Genomic DNA, 21,473 nt, shown 5'->3' on the forward strand with positions numbered 1-21,473 from the left:
CTGATCTGTTATCTGTTATACCTACAGAGCCCAAACGTGTGGGCAACAGGAGCCTGACTGCAGTTCACTTAATGGCCACCAGTGTCATTAATGACAGGGGTTTTCTGGCACCAACAATTCAATGTGAAAATACTCCATCACAGTGGTAATATGAATTTTTAAAAAAGTAACTTTGTATGGCACAGTTACATTATTGTATATATTCTATTATATTAGAGGATATTAGTGATGCATGTAAACAACACTGAAGGTGGTTGAGATGTAGCTAATATTTATTACTGTATATACATGTTATTTTTAAAATATTTTATGTTTTGAAAAAAGAATCTTAATCTGCAAAGTAATTAACTTGTGCCAAGTATGCGTAAAAGTACACTTCACTCTGAAATGTGAAGCAGAGGCATAAAACGGAAATACTTCAGTAAAATACTTCAAACTTGTATCGAAGCACAGTAGCACCACTGCCATAAAAAGGCTGACTAAGCTAAAACTAACCTGGATTCAAACTACACTGAGGGGTACCCACCTGCAGGCAGACAGTAGCAACCATCGGCCTCAGCTTCCCGGTCACATGATCAGTCAGCTGGTCTTCAGCACATCCGCCTGACCAGCTAGTGTTTACAAATCAGCAGAGAGTCCGACACAGCAGAATGAGGAGTCCTGCGTGAGCTGAACAGGTATCTGAACCACACCGAGAGCCCATAACTGCTAACAGCTTACTCTGTGCCACCAGTCACACTTGTGTCATACTATGCCCGTGTGCATGTGTGTGTGTGTGTGTGTTTACACGTTGTCTGATGGTTTTAACAGCAGCTGTGTCTGTGTCGGAAGTAACGACAGGCCCGTGCGTCGGCTCGGTTACAGCTTGCTAATAGCCAGGCTAACGTCACATTAGCTTAGCCGCTTCCTGACATCTCAAGTCGTATTCAAGTCATCATAGACACCGGCGACATGTCACTGTAAGTTTATGTAGCCAGTTTAGCCTTCGCTTTCCATCGCTAGCCGACACAGGCTACGAGCTAGCTTAGCTGTTGTTTGGCGTTTTGCCCTGCTTGCATCGATAATCCTTCTGCCTGACACCTTTCGCGGTACATCACGGTCGTACACTGTGTGCATTTTATATCAAGTTATGGTTACACTGTATTGTCAATGCTGGATGTGAATTATAAAGCCAAAACAGAAGATTTTAAAAAAAGAAATATGGCTTCTACAGTGGTTTGCTTGTGCATTGTGGCTTAAACCCCTCTCCTCGGGCTGGGCCACCCAGCCTGACAGATTTAGTGATGGGTTTGGGGCAGTGCAGAGGGTTGGTAACAGCCAACACTGCCTGCCTGCAAGGATTAAATGCGTTTTCACACGCCTCTCCACACTGCCAAGAACTAGTTCACAGGAGAAATGTGTGCTAGGAGAGTACAGTCTGACTGTCTTTGGGCTGACTAGAGAGTAGTCCAGCGGACTTGTTGTTGACCCTTAAAGTCTAGAAAGGGACATGTTTACATTTACTGCATATATCAGGGTTATAATGAGAGGAATTAGGTCGTAGGTTAATACTTGTTCCTCCGTTCCTGTTTTTATTGAAACCCTTATTTTTCTTTTAAACTGTGATTATTGATGGTTTGTCAGTATGTGGGACTATCATGGCGGGGGGCAGTTTAAAGCACTTTGCACTACAGTGTATTTGTATGAAAAGTGCTATACAAATAAAGTCTGATTGATAGGGAAAAGTTGTTTTACTTGCAGAACTTCAGTGTCTGTTTCAGGAAACCACAGAGTATTCCTGGATGTTGAAATGTTTCTTCCTTGTTCTCATAAAATGCAGGTCTCCCCTTTACTTCCCAACCTTTCTGGCTTGTGACCTTTTGAAACAAAGCTACTACATGCTTCTAGTCGAAACTAGTTTCATAAGTCAGTGAGTTGTGAGCAGTTCCACCAGAATGATCCCCTCCCCCCCCTTTTTTAAAAATTGAAACAAGGTAGAAACTTCATCTCTTGTCGTGTATTTGCTAGTCGAATCAGTCAACACCCAGCAAGTTCACGGTATTTGGCCAAGGTTAAGGTCCCAAGCATGTTCTCAGCCTCTTGCGGAGCATGTGACTGTGAAGGCTCCTGGGCTCTCACTGTGTGCTGAAGTAGAGGCATGTGAGTTTGTTTAGCTGGGGTGTTTCACTTTGACTAAACCGCAATCTGCCGCTGTGACTGTAGCTGCCAGTGACAGCTCCTCTCATCGCCGTTTGTTGGATCCTTTTTGAATATTCATCCTCTGAAAAGTTCTTGTACTGTTTCTTTTTCTGAGTCTAATTTACAACAGACAGCTCTAGCACTGGTTAAGCTGAAATGAAGACTGGTGGACTGGTTCAGTTAATGACTGATGTCATTTGTAGATTCTTAGAAGTCTGGACTTGTTTGAGAAATGATGGAAAGCATTTGCCAGAGCTGAAAACAGGGTTAATTTGAGAGAAGCTGCAGTTGTAATTCAGTCAGATGTTTTTAAATGGAAATTGAATTGGCACTTCAGCCAAACATTTAATACAATTGACTAATCTGGGTTTTGTTTCCAAATAGTTTAGCCTTTGTGCCTTTAGGCCAATGAGCTTGGAGCAGGCTGAAGCTTTTCGTTTTGTTTTTTTTGTGACACCTCAACATGAAACTGGTATCTTTAGCATGTGATTGTCCAGCAGATACATGACCAAAACCTACTCTACGTTTTGTAGAGTTGCAGTGAATTATACCTTGAAAGCTTGGCAGCTTCCAAATGAAGTGCGGCTCTGAAATACTTTCACGACACTAAAGAATGTGATGCTGTCTGGGTCTGGAAACACAAAGAAGTGTAGGAAGGTTTTAGTCTCAAATCCAGAGATCCCTTTCAGATTGAGTGTGCTTTTGAGTAAAGGTGAAGTATTATGTAGCGCACATTAATAAGGATTATTGAGGGAAGAGGCTTGTGCGAGGCTGTCTGACTTGTCATTGGTATGCTTTCAGAGTGCTTTTCACAAAACATTGACAGTGCTCCTTTGAAATCATGCTCGAGGCGATAACTTTGAAAAGAAAATGGTTGAGAGGTGTTAATGTATGTAACTAGACAATGTAATGGCTACAGTTTGGATTTTACTTCATGGGCTGGTTGCTGTAAATCCCTGGAACAGATCTTCTACCTCAGAACAGATGGACGCAGTGTTATTTGTCTGTTGATTTATTTATGCATTTCATTATGTATTGATTTGATTATTCCATGAAAGATTCGTGTTTTGAATTATTGAGGTGTCTCCAGGTGCTGTGGAGTAAATTATGCAGAAGCTAATTTGCCTTGATTATTATGTAGTAAAGTTAGGGTGTCATTTCACTTTCCACTCTGGGAAGAAGTAATGAAGGCAGCAGAAGGCTAAGAGAAGACTCGCTTCAGGCAAGATTGCGCTAACACGGCAAGGCCTCGAGTCTTCTACCCTACATCTTTCACTCACTCACTCACCCACAAAGACTTACACACACAAGACATACCTCCTCAAAGCACAGGGAGTGATCTGTGAAGGCCTCTTCACAAAGTTTAGAATGACTTTTTATTTTTGGAAAGAAGGGACAAAGCGCTGGATGTGTTCGCAGGCCTTTAGGGAAAAATGTGTCTCAAAATATCTTTTGACACTGTGCAAATTTTAGACGGATAGTGTTAATATGAATTAATATTCTGTGTGAGGTGACTACTGTTATATTTGTGGTTGCTCAAGAGACTTTAAATCTTTCATGCCACACTTTTAAAGTAAAACTTAAAAAAAAAAAACAGGCTATTATTGGAGATACCTATTCACAGCATGCCGCTGTTTTTCCCTATAGTGGTGGATTAGTTACGATTATTTAATGGTATAATGTCATTTTTATGAGGGGAAAGGAGGAAAACTGCGCTGAGTTAAGGAGAGCATTAGTCTTTGAGGAGAACAGATGTTTCCTAAGAAAACAGGCACATACATTATGCATATAAAATAATTTCTATTTTGATGGCATGTGCAGCTGATTTATCGAGCAGTGTTCCATTCACATGGTTAATAGGTTTAAGAGATGCCTTTGTTGTGTTATTTCCACAATTAATAAGCGACAAAAAACTCCATAATGCTCCGTGGAAGCGTGCTGTTCTGTGGGCCTGTGTATTAGGCTAACCATATTCATAAACGTGGGAACAATTCCAAGCCCGGATAAAGAACGGAGGCAGAATTGGTTAACCTAGATTGTGATGTCTCACAAAGAAAGTTAAACTTCTCTCAGAACTGGGATTGTTGACAGGGAGAAGCTGGCTCAGGGTTTACCTGGTGAGGACTTTAATTATATTTTACTTGTAAGAATTTGTTATGTGCATTTTAAACATTGGTACTTGTGGTTAGCACATCATTTTTCACCTATAATGAAGACCCTCAGAATAATACAGTATTGATTTCTGCATGATGCTGCATGATTTACTGCTGGTCAGTTGGACAATTTGACTTCAAATCATTATAAATTGCCACATGTACTGACAAACAGTCCAAAACCCAGAAATATTCATTTTACGGTGATATAAAGGTAGCCAATCATCAAATTAGAGCAGCTAAAACCAGAGAATATTTAGAGTGGTAAGATTAATTTTCTGATAAAAAAAGATTAATTGACTGAACGTTCCAGCTCTATAATCAGTTAATAATTTGGTCTATAAAATGTCAGGAAGTAGTTAAAATAGTTACATAACCAACAGTCAAAGGTTCATTTTATTTCAAAAATTTGCTAGACAAATTATCTGTTCTTCAGTTGGTCCGTTAGTTGTTTAATCACTAAGTACATGTGAGCATCATGCAATATATGCTTGAATTTTATAAGGAACAACTAATATTCTGGAAAATGTTAATAATTTCTAATACACTGCACTGTTTATGTGTTATGTGACAAGTGTGTTGGCATCAGAATATTTAATTAATGCATTAATTTGCCTACTTAATGACCTTATTAGCATTACTGCTTATGTTTAATATATCACAGTGAGCATGGTGGGCATCAGGCAGCTCAAGTGCTTCTTGTTAATTTAAATCATTCTTCACTGACTGTAATCAGTGTCAGTGGTTTATTTTATGCCGTGAAGTTCTGTTAAATGCAAAAGGTGAGTAAACTGTAGCTTTCTGTTTGATCGTCACACTGTAAAGGAAAAAAAAATAAGAGAGTTTGAAAGTGTTCTTTGAAAAGCATTAATTCATTACTTAGCCTGGTCTAACGCTTGTTGCTGTGTTGAAAAATTCAAATGGTGGATTTACTATCTACTTCCTTCCGTGATTCTCCAGCTACATAGTGTTTAAGGCATGTGAGGTCACTAAAAAGTTGTAATGTTAGTACATAAGATGGGTTTTTCAGCTACTGTAAGCTTTTTCCCAGCTAACTTAATGACGTGAAATTATTGTGTGACCCTTTTAGAGCCTTGCACTGTAGTTCCCCTTCTGCTGGAGATGTTTCCTTTCATTGTTGTTCCTTCTTCTTTCAGAATCGTCCTTTTCTCTTGAGTCTTGGCTGTGGAGAATCACAAGGCTGTAACAGTAAGTGCTTATATAAAACTTCAAGGGTGATTAATTGTTAGTTTGTTGTAGGGGCGCTGTACTGATTCCAACAGCAGCTTTGTAACCGCACCTCTTCTTGGAGAGGTTCGAGATCGGGGTCAGCTAGCGATCAGCCCTCTTGCTTGAGAAGATTTAAACAGATACTTGTCAGCAAAATCTCTGATCAAAGGTCAGTCTCTTTATCAGTAGAGTCAGTTTAGAGAAAACCTATTGTGCTTTATCATTGCGTCTTTCGGGATGAGACTTTTCGGAGTTCAGACGTCCTGCATAACAAAAGATGAGATACACAAAGTTTGTTTTTTAGTTAGTTGGTAGTTTCTTGATCATCTGTTATCTGCTTTGTTGTACTAACCTGTGATTTAATACTGCTTTATACTCATTCTCCAGTTCTGGCTGGGCAGCGGTCATGCAGCATCCCAATTTCGAGACTCGCCACCCTCTCCAGACGGACGAGCAGCAGGAGACGGGGTTCGACCCTCTACACAATTTCAACAAGAACCGCAGCAGTATGTCAACTGTCATTGCCTTTCCTCAGGATTAAACTTTTTCATACAACCTGTGACAAAAACAAGGCCTTCAATTGGATGTTTGAGGACTTAGATTCATGCCATAACATACTAGTGCCTCCTCTGTAATGGAACGGTTCTTCATCGGGTCCTTGTTGTGTTTTTGTGTACATTTTAGAGAGACAAGGGCCCTAACAGAGACTCGTACCAGTAGACGAGGCATAGATGAGTCACATTAAGTTGAAGTACGAGATATGAAGAGATAATAAAAAATCATTTTTGGAGCTGACTGTGAAGTGTGAGTCACAGACGTGGCTGGCGACGCCCCCGGGCTGAGGTGTTTTTATGTTTACAAGTGAGAGAGAGAGAGAGAGAGAGAGAGAATGCAGGGGGCTGGCTTGTTGTGGAACTGATGAATATTCATGCTGAGTGTCCCTGTGGAATGATCTACTCCTGTAACTAATGTTGATAGACAGCTCTCCGACTTGAATGCGTGTTCACCTGCAGGCCAAATTAGACTTATTACCGCCAATAAAGACAAAGAGAAGTACTTTCTGCCATGGCTTTCCCTGCTTCTGGGCCTTTCTCTGGTTTCCTGCACGACTTGGAAAAGAAGCCCCAGAAATAACTGATGGGTCATTAGGAAGCAGTAAACCGACCAGTTCTTATTATGGCAGTTGTCAAAGGTTATGTTTTTTGTTTATGGTCCTGTGCTCACAAGCTTTAAAAATTATTAATGTCTAGTTTCACTCTTTAGCACTGTTTGTTTACATCACCCCCTTGTGGTTGTATCTGTGCCTGGGTTAACAGGAGGATCTCTTGACAGCAGCAGTTACTCAGAGTCTCAGTCAACCTTCCTCTCATACAGGTGAGTGTTTCCAGTATTTTCTCGCTTCTGTGTACCATAAACTCTTGGCCCCACTCACTGCTCCAGCCTCCCCGTTTTACTGCTGGATGACACATTAGATGGAATACCGTGCCCAATTTGGCTTCAGAAGCTCATAAATCTCCACGTCCTCTGCCTCCCCTCCCCTGCGCAGGAAAGAATGGGACGACTTGTTCCTCAACAGTAATTACCTGGCCAGGATCCGGCAGGCAGGCATCAACGGTCGACTGAGGAGCAGCCGCTTTCGGAGCGTATGCTGGAAGGTAACTGCCAAGCAAGTCCTATCGAGTCTGATTAAAGGGGCTTTGCCAATTTCATTGCCTCAGAAAAGGCAGCAGTTCTGGCAGCGTGCAGACCTTTTTTTTTTTTTTTTGGGTGGAAGCAGCGGCACAGAATTTACCTTTGAAGGTGTCAATGACTTCTGAGGGTTGGGACGTTCTTGTTGAGGTAGCATGAAGTAACCTGTGCACTGTGTGCCTGCAGTTGTACCTGGAGGTTCTTCCAGAAGACAAGGGGCAGTGGATCAACAAGACCAAGGAGCTCCGAGCCCAGTATGAGAAGATCAAAGAGACGGTGAGAGCGCCACTCTGTGGCCATTTCCCTTAGCATGATGAGAAAACTTGCACTAGCTTTTTGTGTTTCTGCAGCAGTTTGCAGAATTGCAAAAATGCTTGTATTGAATTATTAATTGTATTGATTATTGTTGAGAAACTAAATCACTAAGCAGTGTTTCAGCTACCACAGACAGTGTAAACTAAATAGAAGTCCCTATATGGTAATGCATTTAAGGACGCTCAGGGCACAGTATGGTCATGCATTTTTAGACAATGCAGGCCTTTGACAACTTAACTGTGATCATTAATCCGTGCTGTAATTAACAGCAGTGCTTTCTGTTTTTTGTCTCAGCACATCACTAACCCTCGCAAGGCTGCAGGCCAGCAGGACCTGGTGGTTAACAACCCGCTGTCCCAGGATGAGGGGGTAAGAGCGTGTGTGTGTGCTGTTCAGTATCTGTCTTTCTGTCTTGTCTCTGTTGTTTATCAGCTGTGACAGTGTTAGGCTGGAAAAAAGGTGCTTCTGGAGACACCTTCTGTGGTGCGACCAACCACAGAGGCAGTTCGGCAGGTGTTTATATGTTTGTCTCTCTGTGGACAGACTTTGTCACCATGATAAAGTCACAATTGAGCAAAATGCAGTCACGAAACTTTATACTTTCTGTGTGATTTAGATCAAAATGAAGGCAGGTAGTGTGGTAGGAAGTAGGGAAGGGGCCACTGAATACTGAGTGTATTAACACTCCCTCTATAATTACAATAATTATAGGCTGTTTTAGTGATTCATCATTGTTAATTCATTAACAGATTTTATACAGATTTTAGAAGTAATTATAAAGCCTTTGAATTGATGTTGGTTTAGGTGATAAATAAAATCCTTAAAAATGACCAAAAACTCAGAATGCCCAATTTATAGCCACAGAGACAATGAGACATAACAGGAACTCCACTTAATGTAGACGGTAACAGGGATTTTCCTGGGAAGAACTAAACCATTTGGTACTAACTAAATACTTTTTTCAGTTGGTACACTTACAGTCTGTTAGCTCCAGTTAATTGCTGGTGTAACTTAAAAAGTCTTTTAGTCAGTATACAGCAGGTCAACTTTAAAGCAGCATGCAAAATGCCAGACTTCTCCTCACATAAGCAAACAATTCAGTATACATGGAGAATAAAGTTTCCAGTAACTAATGAATATTTATATGGGTTTAAAAGGAATTCCTTCACACAACCACCAAGATTCAAATGCCTCTGAACAGCACAGTTGCTCGGTTTCTGACTCTGTCTTATATTTTCCTGTCCTGTCCAGAGCCTGTGGAACAAGTTCTTCCAGGATAAAGAGCTGAAGGGGATGGTCAAACAGGATGTGCTGAGAACGTCAGTATCATTATCTTTCTGTGTGTTTATTTGTTTTCTGCTCCCAGCTTGACATAAACACCAGCTTTCTTTCTTTTTTTTTACCCTTAAGGTTTCCTGAGATCCGTTACTTCCAGGATGAGGATGTGAGGACCAAGTTGACAGACATTCTCTTCTGTTATGCCAGAGAAAATGAACAGTTACTGTACAAACAGGTATGCACATGCATCTGACACATTGTCCCAACAACTCATTCACAGAACTTAAAGGTGAAAGTTTGTATTTTTGAAAATGGATCCCTTAATACCTCTGGGTCTTAATAGTCTATGCATGTCATGTATGTATGTGTGTGTGTGCGTGTGTATGTGCGTGCGTGTGCGGGCTTCTCAGTAGCCATTGAGCTCAGACAAAGGAACAAAACGCCTTTGTAACCTAATCATTATCAGTATCTGTAACAGGTGCCAGCAAATGAATAGACGGCTAGTACAGCATCTTTTTTGCAAACTGGAAGTGACATATGGCCGGGCAGTGGCTAACAATATCTAAATTAAACCTGTCATCACGGATTAGAAACCTCGTGCATCACTATTAAAGAAGGACTGACCACAAATGAACCACATTTTCTCTCTCCCCCTTGCCCTCTTACGTCCTGCACTCCCTCTACCTCTGTCTCTTCCTGTGTGTCTGCAGGGGATGCACGAGTTGCTGGCTCCCATAGTGTTTGTGCTGCACTGTGACCATCAAGCCTTCCAGCATGCAAGCGAGACGGCCAGCCCCAGGTCAGTTCCTCACAGCTGTGAAACTGAAACTTTCACCCTTTCATTGCTGTGAACACTCTCAGACACGTCTGAGCTTTTGTTACTTTGTGCTTTAGTCAGAAGCCACAATAGTTCTGATGATTTATTTGGGGAAAGATCGATCTAAGGGGTCTGTGTTTTTTTTCTCTACAGTGAGGAGATGAAGTGTCTGTTGAACCCAGTGTACCTTGAGCATGATGCCTAGTGAGTACTGTCTTAATAATGGACGAATAGTTGATAAGAATAATTTGCCCAGACTGAGAAATTCCATTACTTTTCAAATAATTGGAATTGGTTCACGTCTGTTTCCGCCTCACTTTGTTTTCACACACTCACTCATTCACTTCTGTTTGTAGTGCCATGTTCTCACAGCTAATGGAGACAGCAGAGCCGTGGTTCTCCAGCTTTGAGAGGGAAGTGAGGAAGGTCAGTTTGATCTGAAGATCTGCTTCTGACATTGTAATTGCAATAACTGTTTGTGCATTGCAACACTGGATCGACTGTGCTGTCATAAAGACATGACATGTAAGACATGATGTAAGCTTATTAATATCTTAGGATTTCACTCCTAGTTGATATGACAACATCTGCGGTTACCGTAGTAAAGGCAAGTGGAGCTTGGTACCACAACAAAACACTAACAGAGACTTCAGCTTCTCGTTCTGTTGCTCCCTGCAATATTTAAAACTTATCGGCTATGAAAGAAAAAGAAAATTACCATTATCTTGTTTTGTGACAAATTCATTGTGTTTCCTGTGACTGCTTCACAATAAAAGCCACCTGGTGTTTCTAATCGGATTTCATTCATTTGAACTAATAGCAGTAAATGCTGGGTTTGCATTAGCAGCAAACAGTAAACAGTGAGGCTGTTATTAATAAGATAATAAAGTTGTGCTGGATAATGTGCTTGCATCGTTTCCTGCGAATCCCTCGTGTGTACGTATTCAATTTGAATTCAGCATGGGGATAGCATCCTCTGCCACTCACGATTAAAGCTGTTACATAGAGAGGTAATTATTGAATCTAAATACATTGAATGGCTATTGCAGAAAAAATGCTAACGATAAGTAGTATTAAAAAATGGGATTGAAATGGGATTTGATTTCACAAAAACCTAAAGATTTATAACTTTGGGATGTTCCAATATCTAAACAGCAAAAATCTGCATAAAATTTTGTTCAAACTCAGACAATAAACTCTAGGTTTATCACTATTTCTCCTTTTCATGTGGTGAATTTTTATGAAATGGCCACAGATGCTGCAAATCCCTGTTTATATAACGATATGCTAATCGCATAATGATCTGCTTCTCAAGGGTAAGGAAGAGATGCTGACCAGCATCCCCTTCGCGCGGCCCCAGGACTCAGGGCCATCTGTTGCCATAGTGACCAAAGTCAACCGCATCCAGGACCAGCTGGTGAAGAAGCACGATGTGGAACTGCACATGCACCTCAACCGGCTGGAGATCGCCCCGCAAATCTACGGCATGTTAGTATTTACACCTTTAGCTCAGTGTGCCTGATACTTTCCTTGACATATGCTGAAAAACAGTTACCCTGTCTGTCTTCGCATCCCTCAGCCGGTGGGTACGTCTGCTGTTTGGTCGTGAGTTTCCGCTCCAGGACCTGCTGGTGGTTTGGGACGCCCTGTTTGCTGACAGCATCACTCTGGACCTGGTGGACTACATCTTTGTGGCCATGCTGCTCTACATCCGAGATGCTCGTACGCTCCATTTATTACTGAAATAATCCAATAACGCCATGTGTTGTCTTTCTAGCATGTAATTTCATAAGAAACACTTAACTGGAAGAATGTGATTTCCTCCACCTCATTTAATCAGATGGAGTCATATTGCTTTAAATAGAATTTGGTAGTATATCTTTGTTGCCATACATACAGGCAGGATATGGGTTTCAGTTTTTGTGGGCGAACACCATCCCTGCTCAAGTGTCTTTTTATAGGACACTGAAATCCCTGCTGCTTTAAACCAAGACGCAAATTCCAAGTTGCCAAGATTGAACACTAAAGACTGATATTGTTTATCTGCAGAATCATAATGCTGTTGTAACCAAGTGTCCTCTGAACAAAGAGGGAGCTGTTTATCAGAGAGGTGCTTTTCTGAAGGATACGCTGAAGGTAGATGAAGATGCAAGGGCTGAAAGGAACACTTAGAGAAATTACTTGTGACTCACTTGCTTGTCTCCTGGATGAAGACAGATGCTTTTTGTTTTTTCGTTTGCATGCGAGCACATGTAGTTCTGTTTCAGGAAGTCAGAGCACATTCGCTAATATTATACATGAGTTGAATAAGGAACTTAGTGTTTGAGTGGGAGGACTGTCCCCATACTGGAAAGATCTGAGGTTTGATCCTAACAACATGTGTCCATTTTGCATGTTCAAGCAAGACACAGAGCGGTCTCAGATTTAATCTTTTAAATGAATGAGGAGATGCTCCTTAATTCAGAAATTTGTCAAAATATGACACAGTGCAAATATTTGAAAGAGGGTTCTGTGGTAAGATTGTTAATCAGCTGTCACCATCACTAATGCTGCATGTGTTAATTTTTTCTGTTTCAGTCATTGCCAGTAACTTCCAGACCTGCCTGGGCCTGCTAATGCACTACCCTCCAATAGGAGACATCAATGCTCTGCTCCAAAAGGCTCTGTTCCTTCGAGATCCCAAAGTAGGCCACCACACTATCACAGTTAATTTAAAAAGTGTTTATACATGTTGATTTTAAGTTCCATGAGTAACAGTCATATGGTTACGTGATAATGCTTGTGTTACACTTCAGTTTCACCTGAAAGTCCCGGTGTGGTATTATAAGCACTTTCAGTATGCCTGAGGGGTCACAAGTTAAAACAGAGAAAAGAAAAGGAGAAATGTCGCACAGAAAAGTACATACGGAGCTTGACTTCGGACTCCCTATGCCTGCTCATGCCTCTTTTATTGAGACACTGCATTAAACAGTACGATTTCCCTCATTTTCTGCAGAGGTAGGAGAAGATTTGCAGAAGTGAAACACTTCCCCAAACACAAACCAGTGGCTTGAAATCCTCGAAAAAAAAACAGTCACGTAGTGTAGACCAAAAAGACTTGCAGCTCTGTTGGTCTGTGAAAAAGTGCTTATGTGTTTAAAAAAAAAAAAAGTGAATAGTGAAGTTAAAATTGGCAGCAAATGTTTCACTTCCTCACACTTGTTAATGATTTCAAGGCATTTACAGTAAATAAATGAAGCACAGGTGCAGTCAATGAACCGGTCATTGTCGTTGATGAGGTAGTTAATAAGAGGAAGTTTCACAGATATTTACACGTTTAATATTTACATGTGATGAGGTCTCCTATACACACTATGGAATACATGAATAAAGGCAGTTAAGCCCATTTACTCTCTTGGTAAAGAAGCTGTGTCTTGTACGGCACTGTATCTTATCAGCTGCTATAAAAAGGTCACTTGTTTGTTGTCCAGTTGACTTGGCTCAGAAAGTAGCATAGTAGATATAGTCTGAACAAGATTTTTAAGAATGCTGCTTAGTCAAATTCAAACTGATTTGGAGCCTTTATACCAGCAAACTGCATTCAATTTTCATATGCATTTGTGTACAGGTAAGATTTTCAGCACACAAAGATGAGCATGGCCCGAGTGGAGAAGGGTGCAACGGTGCAGCGTTAGAGAGCAAAATCTCTGTCCTGACTCTGAACATGAAAACATTTTAGTTCCTAAAAGTGCCATTGCCTAATTGTGGCAGCTGCTTCCTTTGCCAATGATGTAATTATTATTTGTAATGTTAGATCGTTTAAACACAACTAGGTGCTGGTACCTTGAGAACTTCCCCATCGGTTAATGTGAAAATATGCAAAGTTGCCAAGTGCAGAAAGCCCAGTTTTATTTCTGAATTTTAAAACATGGTCAGGTAGCAGGCTTAAATGAGGATTGTATTTTTTTGCCTTTAACATGAAGCCCTCTTCATATTTTTCCTGTCGCACACTTGTTTCACTCTCACTCTGTCTTTTGCAATTACACACACTCAGTTGGACGCCTTGTTCTCGATGATTGTCTTACCTCTCCTCACACATGAGATAAAGGGAAGGATGTGAATCCTCATCATTGACGTGTGTACTTAAACGAACACACGAACACACGACCGACATTATCAGCCCTTTCACCTTAGCGAACACCTCACTGTCCTGGTACAAACCATCTTCTGTTCCTCCTCCAAATTCACTGACCCATGAACCCAAACACAACAACTCGCCACACTCCTGTCCACTTCTTTCCCGGGGTGAAACTCCAGGAAGGTGCTGATCCATCATGACAGGGTTTCCCCCAGGTGAACGACCACGTCGCACCACGTCTGCATCACAGTTACACCCGGAGGGGTCATCATCCCTAATAACAGGGGTGGGGGGGGGGTTGGGGCGGGACAGAGGCTTGTTGCTCATAAGTACTGACTCAGAGACATCAAAGCACACGTAGTCATGCGTAGACACAGATTCTAGGTTGACCTGTTTACTTGTTTACTCTCTTATGAAAAAAAAAATGTTTATTCTGTTCCTCATTTTGTAGAACAATCCACGACCTGTCAACTACCAGTTTCAGCAGAACCTGGATTACTACAAAACAAGGGGAGCTGACCTGATGAACAAGACACGGTAAAACACACACAGCTCTCCCTCTCCTAAACAATCAGCTTCCTCACCGTCCATCCATATGTTCCAAAGTGTCAAAATCACTGTTTCTAATGCTTCCATTCTCATGCAGCGTTGGGTTTGCACTGACTAGCCTCCAGCTTGTTTGTTTGCTATGTGAATAATAAATTATGGGGATCTGAAACTTGCTTGAGATGGGCAGTTAGCACTCTGACATAAAAAAAAAAAAGTTGTTAACATTGAAGGGTAAGGTGGTTGCATGTCATGTTCTCATTAGCACATTTGAAGAACAGAACACTGACATCCAGGACTCAAGAGCACAAAACAGCAAGTTCTTTAAAGCAACCAAATAATCCATATTCCATTATCCTTTCAATGGTGTCCATGTTGTTTATGTTTATGTTCAAAGGACTGAATGTCTGGAAGGTAGGGAATAAATCCACCCTTTGGAGAAAGGTTGGTAGTGGCCACGTAACAACTATTTGAAGTTACACTACTCACAATAAGTTAGGGATATTGTGAGAGACTCAGTGGATGTCATACATACGGTGTTTGTTTAACTTCAGAGATTTGTAGGATAGGGAGGCAATTGTGTTGGGGTGATAGACACACCTCATTTTGTGTTTTCCATGTAATGGTCTCACTGTGTACAGTGTGCCTTACGTATTGGGGCCAATACCAAAAAATACTAAAAGACAACCCTTTTCAATGTGGCATCAGTTTCAACATTCTGTGGGTATAAAAAGCTGGTATTGTCAGTAAGTCATTCCAAGTTCATCATTCAAACAGCCATGAACACACGACGTCACTTGACGGACGAGCAGCGCCACCTGGCCATAGCGCACCTTTCGGGACCTTCATGAACTTGGTGTGTCTCAAAGTATCATCAGCAGACTTGCATCAAGACAGAGAACTACTGGCAGAGTTCGTGACAGACCCAGGAGTGGAGCCCCACGAGTGACAGACCTCAACGATGACCAGTACCTAAGGACCTATGCACTCGGACATCCTTATGCAACTGCCACACAGCTGCAGGCCCGTTTACGAGATGTGAGGGGCACTGGGGTTTCCAGACAAACCATTCCCAACCGACTCCACCGCTTTGGCTTGAATGCCAGACGACCGTTGCAGGTGACTCCACTGACATCAAGACACCGCCGTGAACGTTGGCAGCAGGCACAAGACCATGTGACCTGGACAATGCAGCAGTGGTCTACCGTCCTGTTCACTGATGAGTGTCGGGTCACCTTGCACAGAAATGATGGTCGTCAGCGTTGCTGGAGAAGGCGAGGTGAGCGATACGCCGAGGTCAACATGGTCCCCGGGGTTCGCTTTGGCGAAGGAGGTGCAACAGTCTGGGCAGGCGTCACCAGTCAGCGCAAAACAGATTTGGTTATTGTAGATGGCTCAGTCACTGCACGTTCTTACCTCAGAGACATCATAGAACCCATCATCATCCCCCAGTTCCGCCAGCACACCCCCAACTTTCTGTCCATGGATGATAATGCTCCACCACATCGTTCCAGAATTGTCACAGCTACTGACATTGTCAATTTTTGTTATTTGGGGCTATCCTTGTCTAAATTTTTGGGGTAATAAATATTAAACTAATGAAAATGGTGTTTCTTCTCATTCATTATTTGTAATATCAAAGGGAACTTTTACTTACTTCATTAAAATTCAGACCAAATAGGAAAAGCACTCATGTAAATAACAATATCCTTAACTTATTGTGAGTAGTGTAAATGTCCATAACATGTAAAACCACCATTATTGTTCTCTCTGTAGGTTTTTTGTTTTCCTCATCCATTTCAACTTAAATTTGTTTCTTCTAGTTCTAGTTCCAGTACAAAAGCAGTCCCCCTCAACATCAACAAGGTCTCCAGCAGCCTGCTGAGCTTCGGCAGGAAGCTCATCGCTCCAGCCATGTCAGGCGGGTCCAGCGGCATCTCGCCAATCAACAGCGAGGTACACTCCTCCTCTTCCTCCTCCTCATCCTCCTCATCCACTCCCCCTGCTTTGGCCCCTGCGCCCGCCCTGTCTCACCCACTGGCTGAGCCCCCGTCAGGACACGCTCCGGTGCAGACCCAGAGCCACGCCCAGAATCAGCACTATCGCCTGCTCAAGTCCGAGAGCATGCCTGTCCACCTCAGCAAAGGTGAGTGACGGGACACGCACAGGAAGGAAACATGGTCCCAGTTTGTTTCAGGACAGCTTCCAACTTAGCAGCGACTAATTTGCTCATTTTTGTTGGCAGTTGTGTAGCTGGTGAATTAGCTGCATGCTCACATTCACATCAGTACAGATGATCAGAATATCTAAAAAAAAAAAAATCATCATTTGTTTGTATGGTTGTGGCAGCATCAGCTTTGACTTTCCTATCTGTTAGATGTAGTTTCAGGTGGAGTGTCTCAGGTCTCTCTCCCAGCACAGACTCACACTGACACACAAGGTAACTGCTGCCATGGCAACCGCTTGTGTGATTACCCAACCCCCGAGCACACCCATTGGTCTGTGCTTCTTGTTTCAGTGCTCTTGCATGTCCACACACACACACGAGTTTGTCAACCGCCGTTTGGTCGTCTGTTCCTGCTGCTTGATTAACAGTTAGTATGTCACATGTTACAGGAAGCGGACACAGCATGTAATAGTAAACTGTGGCCAGCAGAGGGAGATCACAGCATGCCTCATCAGTGGAAATTAAACTGATATCATGGACATCATGCTCACATGTTGTGATGTCTGCTGTCAGCACCGCTTTGAACATGTGCTCAAGAGCTTGCATGTGCTTTGTTTTGATATCACAGTTGCTGTAGAGATCGTCCTCGTTGTCTGTCACGTGTCCTGTGAATTTACAAAGAAATTCAAGAAAAACACCTGCCTCCTCTTGTGCTTGGAGTCTAGAATAATTATAGACTTATATTTTTTAATTATAATCAATTCATATATTGACAAAAGGAAAGGGGTGTTTTGACTTGACAGGTTAAAAATTTGCATTTAAATGATGGATTAATGAACAGTATTCACAAAGCCACAGCGGGAGCACTAATTGGTCTAAGTCTGCTCCATAAAAAATGGCCAATCAGAGCTCCTGTTGCTGCTCTGTGGGTGTGACTCCATTTATTAATGATTAGGTCGCATGCTGCTTATACATCTTTACATTAGTTAAGTGGAAAATGTAAAAGCAGGAAACGAAAGAATTGTGAGAGGGAATATAACATATAATCAGACTTTTATGGAATAACAAAAAATAAAGTCAGAAACTAATTGTGCTATTCCATTTACAAATTCATTAATTCATCATTTAGAGGCAGAATAAGGGCACAAGAATTATTTATTGGCAAATTTAATTATTTAAATTATTTATTTATTTTTACTTTGAGTGGATTAATGCATCATCTAAATGCAAATTTAATTAGTTTAAACCAACTTTTTGTTTTTATAATTAACAAAAAAGTCTATATATTATTCCAGTGACTCACTCCAGGGTTCACATTCTTGTCAGACCCTTCTACTGCTTAATTCAGATATTAGATGTTAAAATAATTTTAAAAAATTCTTAAATTCATAAAATCTCAATATTTATTTTGGTACATTGACATTTGTTGCATTGTTCCACCTCTTTTAACCTTGGCAAACGGTATATTGTAACAGAAGTCAAGATCCACTTACTAACTTTTCGAAGTTCTCAACTGCAGGGTTTCATCAGGGAAGGACTGAGAGAGGTAGTAGGTGGACCTTGAGTTCAATTTATTTTATCAGACACACTCATGAGCGCCCATACTCATGCAGTAAAATCCTGTTGTAAAAGCTGAAAGGGTTTTTATATAACAGATTTATATTTTTGCTTGTAAGTTGTTCACATTCTTATTGGGTTATTACTCTCTCCCTTGCCTCTTGTCCTCCTCTCAGGGCAAAGCTCCAGGACAGTCAGCTCCTCTCCCAGCACAGAAAGTCTCTCTGGTGGGCGGGGTCAGTCCACCGCCTCCCCGCCCCTTCCCCCTTCCAGAGGCAGTGACGTCAGCACTTCTTCCCCACCTCTCTCCGCCACCAAGAAGGAGTCTTTCTTCAACATCACTCGCTCTCGCTCCCACAGCAAAACCATGGGCAAGAAGGAGACAGTGAGTTGTTCGAGCTGCTGTCTGTTCCAGGAACCTTTCCTTTTTTTTTTTTTTTTTGGTCCCGTGTGTGAGACTGTCCACATGTTTTTGTGTCTCTCTCTCTTACTTGCTCTCTGTCAGACATTCTCATCTTCCCTCACAGATGCATCCCTAATCCCTGCTCTGTGGGTTTCTTGTCTTTTATTTTCTACCTCTAACCTGTTCTGTGTGTGTGTGTGTGTGTGTGTGTGTGTGTGTGTGTTTTTCTTATCAACAGGAGGAGGACCTTGAGGCCCAGGTATCTTTCCTGCAGGGCCAGATCAACGATCTGGAGGCCATGAGCAAATACTGTGCCAAGATGATGAACACACACATCTGTGAGTTCAGCAGTGTATGGTCTAAAGCAGTAGCCAGTACAATTGATATGAATCTGTGTCAGTGTCTGAAAAAGGTCAATCCAACATTTTATTTAAATAAATATATTTAGATTTGTGTGGAAACATTGAGTGGGTTGGATGGATGGCTTAAATTTTACTGTAAATTCATGTCATAATGTCATGGGAGTTACGAATAAAGGCACCTGCTTTTAACACAAGATTTTGTGGGAATTTTTGAATTTCGATCATAGATTGCAAATACTCAAAAAACAGATGTAGTTCACAGACTCCAAGTTGTTCGGATGATGTATTCAGTCGATGTAGAGGATTTTCAATTTGAAACAAATGGATAATTGTGTGGCTGACTACATTGCTCATTTATTATATATCCACAGGTAAAATTCAGGAAGTGATTCTCCAAGAACACCTGGAGAAAGAGGATGAGGTCCTGGTCTCTCTGGCTGGACTGAAACAGGTGAGTGTCATCTATGTCTGAGTTTGTACACTGAGCATTAATGTTTCTGGTTTGCCTTTGTAATCATGCTCTCGTTACGTGTGCCCCTTTTCCGATTGTCTGATGCTGTTGATCCTGTCAGATCAAAGACATCCTGAAGGGGGCACTGCGCTTCAACCAAAGCCAGCTAGAGGCTGAGGAGAACGAGGAGATCACCATCGCAGACGACCACTACACCTCCACAGCAGCCGCTGAAACCGCTCTGAGCGCCAACTATCACCACAGTGACCACCAACAGAAAGGAGAGAGCAGGCGGAGCCGGGACTCCGAGCTGGACGGGAGCGTGAGCACGGACGAGAGGGAAGAGGAGGAGCAGGCGATGACTCCGCCTGAGCAACAGGTTTATCAATCAGTCCTTTTCTAGGCTACCAAATGAAGGGGCCTGGTCTTGTTTTAACTTTATTGGTATTAACTACAGGTTAACACTCAGTTCAGACAAGTTTAGTTTTCAGTTACAGGTTTCAGTACCTTTTAAATTTGATCATTTTCATGCCAACAAATTGTAACCTGTGTGCAAAAAAATTATCCAGTGTTTGTACCAGAATGTTGTTCTTTTCAGGATTAGACCATGTGACACTAAATCTGTCCCATTAGAGATGGATCAAACCCAGAATCATGCTTCATAATGCAGCAGCGGCATAATGAAAATACTCAGTCACATGTTCCCTGGAGTCAGAGTTTTGTTGCATTTTATTACATTGAGCTTTAGGGCCAAACAAGCAGCAGACAGTGATTATACAGCCCTGGTTCATGCTCACAACTTTTATCTATTTTAATATCGCATGCAGGTGGCGTCTTCCCTCGGCTCAGAGGGTAAAAACTGGGACGACTACATCCTTGTATCCCAGGATGGAGACCTGCAGGCCGCTGAGGGAGGAGGGGGAGGAGGAGGAGGAGGGGGAGGAAGGGCCGCAGCTGACCATACCCCTCCCATCAGGCGAGGACGCGGCCTGGTGCGAATGGAACCTGAGGGCGCACCTGGGACCTTCCATGACCCACTAATGGCCGGCACCACCTCAGGCTCCTCCAGCCCAGACGAGGGCTCCACCCACAGCAAGGACTCTGACTTCACCATTGTCAACCCGAACGACCTGTGAACGAGCAAGTCACCCTCCTCCTCCTCCTCCTCCTCCTCCTCCTCCTCTACCTGCATCATATCCCATTCTGTGGGTGTGGTAACAGAAAACTGACTTTGGATCAGAGGGGGGAATTTGCAGTTTTTGGTGGTGCACCACTGGAGCTGCTGTCAGCTACGAATTGCACATGTGGACTGTGACTCTTTGAGTCAAAATACCTTATACTCTGTCTCTTTAACTGTCATCTGTGCCACTTCAGTCCTGTCTGAGCTGATGCTGTATGCTATCTCATCTGCCTAATGCCCGTCCCCTCATCACGTTGTGTCCTGTCACTCATCTAATTGTTCTGTTCTGTTCTACAGAGAGAGGGCGCCATTGAACTGCTTACCCTGTCACTACATGATTCCTCTGAAAAGGTGGACCTCAAACTGCAAGCAGTTTACTTTCAGGGAAGGACTCTCTCCCCCTGAGCCTGCTGTAATGATTGAGAGAGTGATACTCTGTTTCTTCTGAATGTGGAGATCTGGCCATACCCCCGCCTGTGTTATGTTTGTCTGTCTGTGTCCTTACAGAGGAAGCTCTCTTCTCTGATACTGAAAAGGAAAGACAGATGACGTCCTCCTGTCAGTTGTCGAGGGCAGCTTTCTCCCCCTCCTGAACCAGTGCCTCTGACCATTAATCTTCTCTCAACCAAACAAAACCTGACTCTGTGATCTTATTCTTTTTGTTAGCTTTTTTTTAAATTTTAAGACAATATTTTTAACCCTTAGACCTTTAGTTTCCTGGATAAAAATTATTAAATTATGGAATAAGTCTGTTTTTTTCCCTTTTTGTTTTTAAAATTGATTCAAATGTGGACATTTTAATGTGGTAATTGACTCTTCTCATTTCTCACATTACAACTGAGTTGCTCTCGTGTCCTGTGGAAACCATTTAAAGCAGCACACGCAAAGAATGTCCCTCTAGCTGCCCATTCAGCATAATTAACTCTAGACCAATAAAACTACATTGCTCTTGCTACTCACTGAAGTTAACGCGTTTGTTTTGGGAATGCTTTGCTTGCTTTTAAGACATTGACACAAACTTTTATATGGA

General features: G+C 42.1%; 1 protein-coding gene across 2 annotated transcripts; it reads left to right on the forward strand.

Moving 5' to 3' along the window:
* Positions 1-564: 564 nt before the first annotated feature.
* Positions 565-21,400, forward strand: tbc1d5 (TBC1 domain family, member 5). Of its 2 annotated transcripts, XM_041053157.1 has the most exons (23): positions 565-677; positions 5,489-5,540; positions 5,949-6,067; positions 6,878-6,935; positions 7,108-7,216; positions 7,437-7,526; positions 7,860-7,934; positions 8,817-8,884; positions 8,976-9,078; positions 9,554-9,642; positions 9,814-9,864; positions 10,017-10,086; positions 10,976-11,148; positions 11,240-11,382; positions 12,238-12,344; positions 14,229-14,314; positions 16,147-16,469; positions 16,701-16,763; positions 18,224-18,432; positions 18,689-18,788; positions 19,184-19,263; positions 19,385-19,642; positions 20,091-21,400. In XM_041053157.1, exons 3-23 carry the CDS (start codon positions 5,968-5,970, stop codon positions 20,397-20,399), a joined length of 2,664 nt encoding a protein of 887 aa, XP_040909091.1. In that variant the 5' UTR covers positions 565-677; positions 5,489-5,540; positions 5,949-5,967; the 3' UTR covers positions 20,400-21,400. The 2 variants fall into 2 exon arrangements, with proteins under 2 accessions (XP_040909091.1, XP_040909092.1); XM_041053158.1 differs by lacking the exon at positions 16,701-16,763.
* Positions 21,401-21,473: the final 73 nt, after the last annotated feature.

This window comes from Toxotes jaculatrix, chromosome 13 (genome assembly GCF_017976425.1).
Source record: "Toxotes jaculatrix isolate fToxJac2 chromosome 13, fToxJac2.pri, whole genome shotgun sequence".
NCBI lineage: Eukaryota > Metazoa > Chordata > Actinopteri > Toxotidae > Toxotes > Toxotes jaculatrix.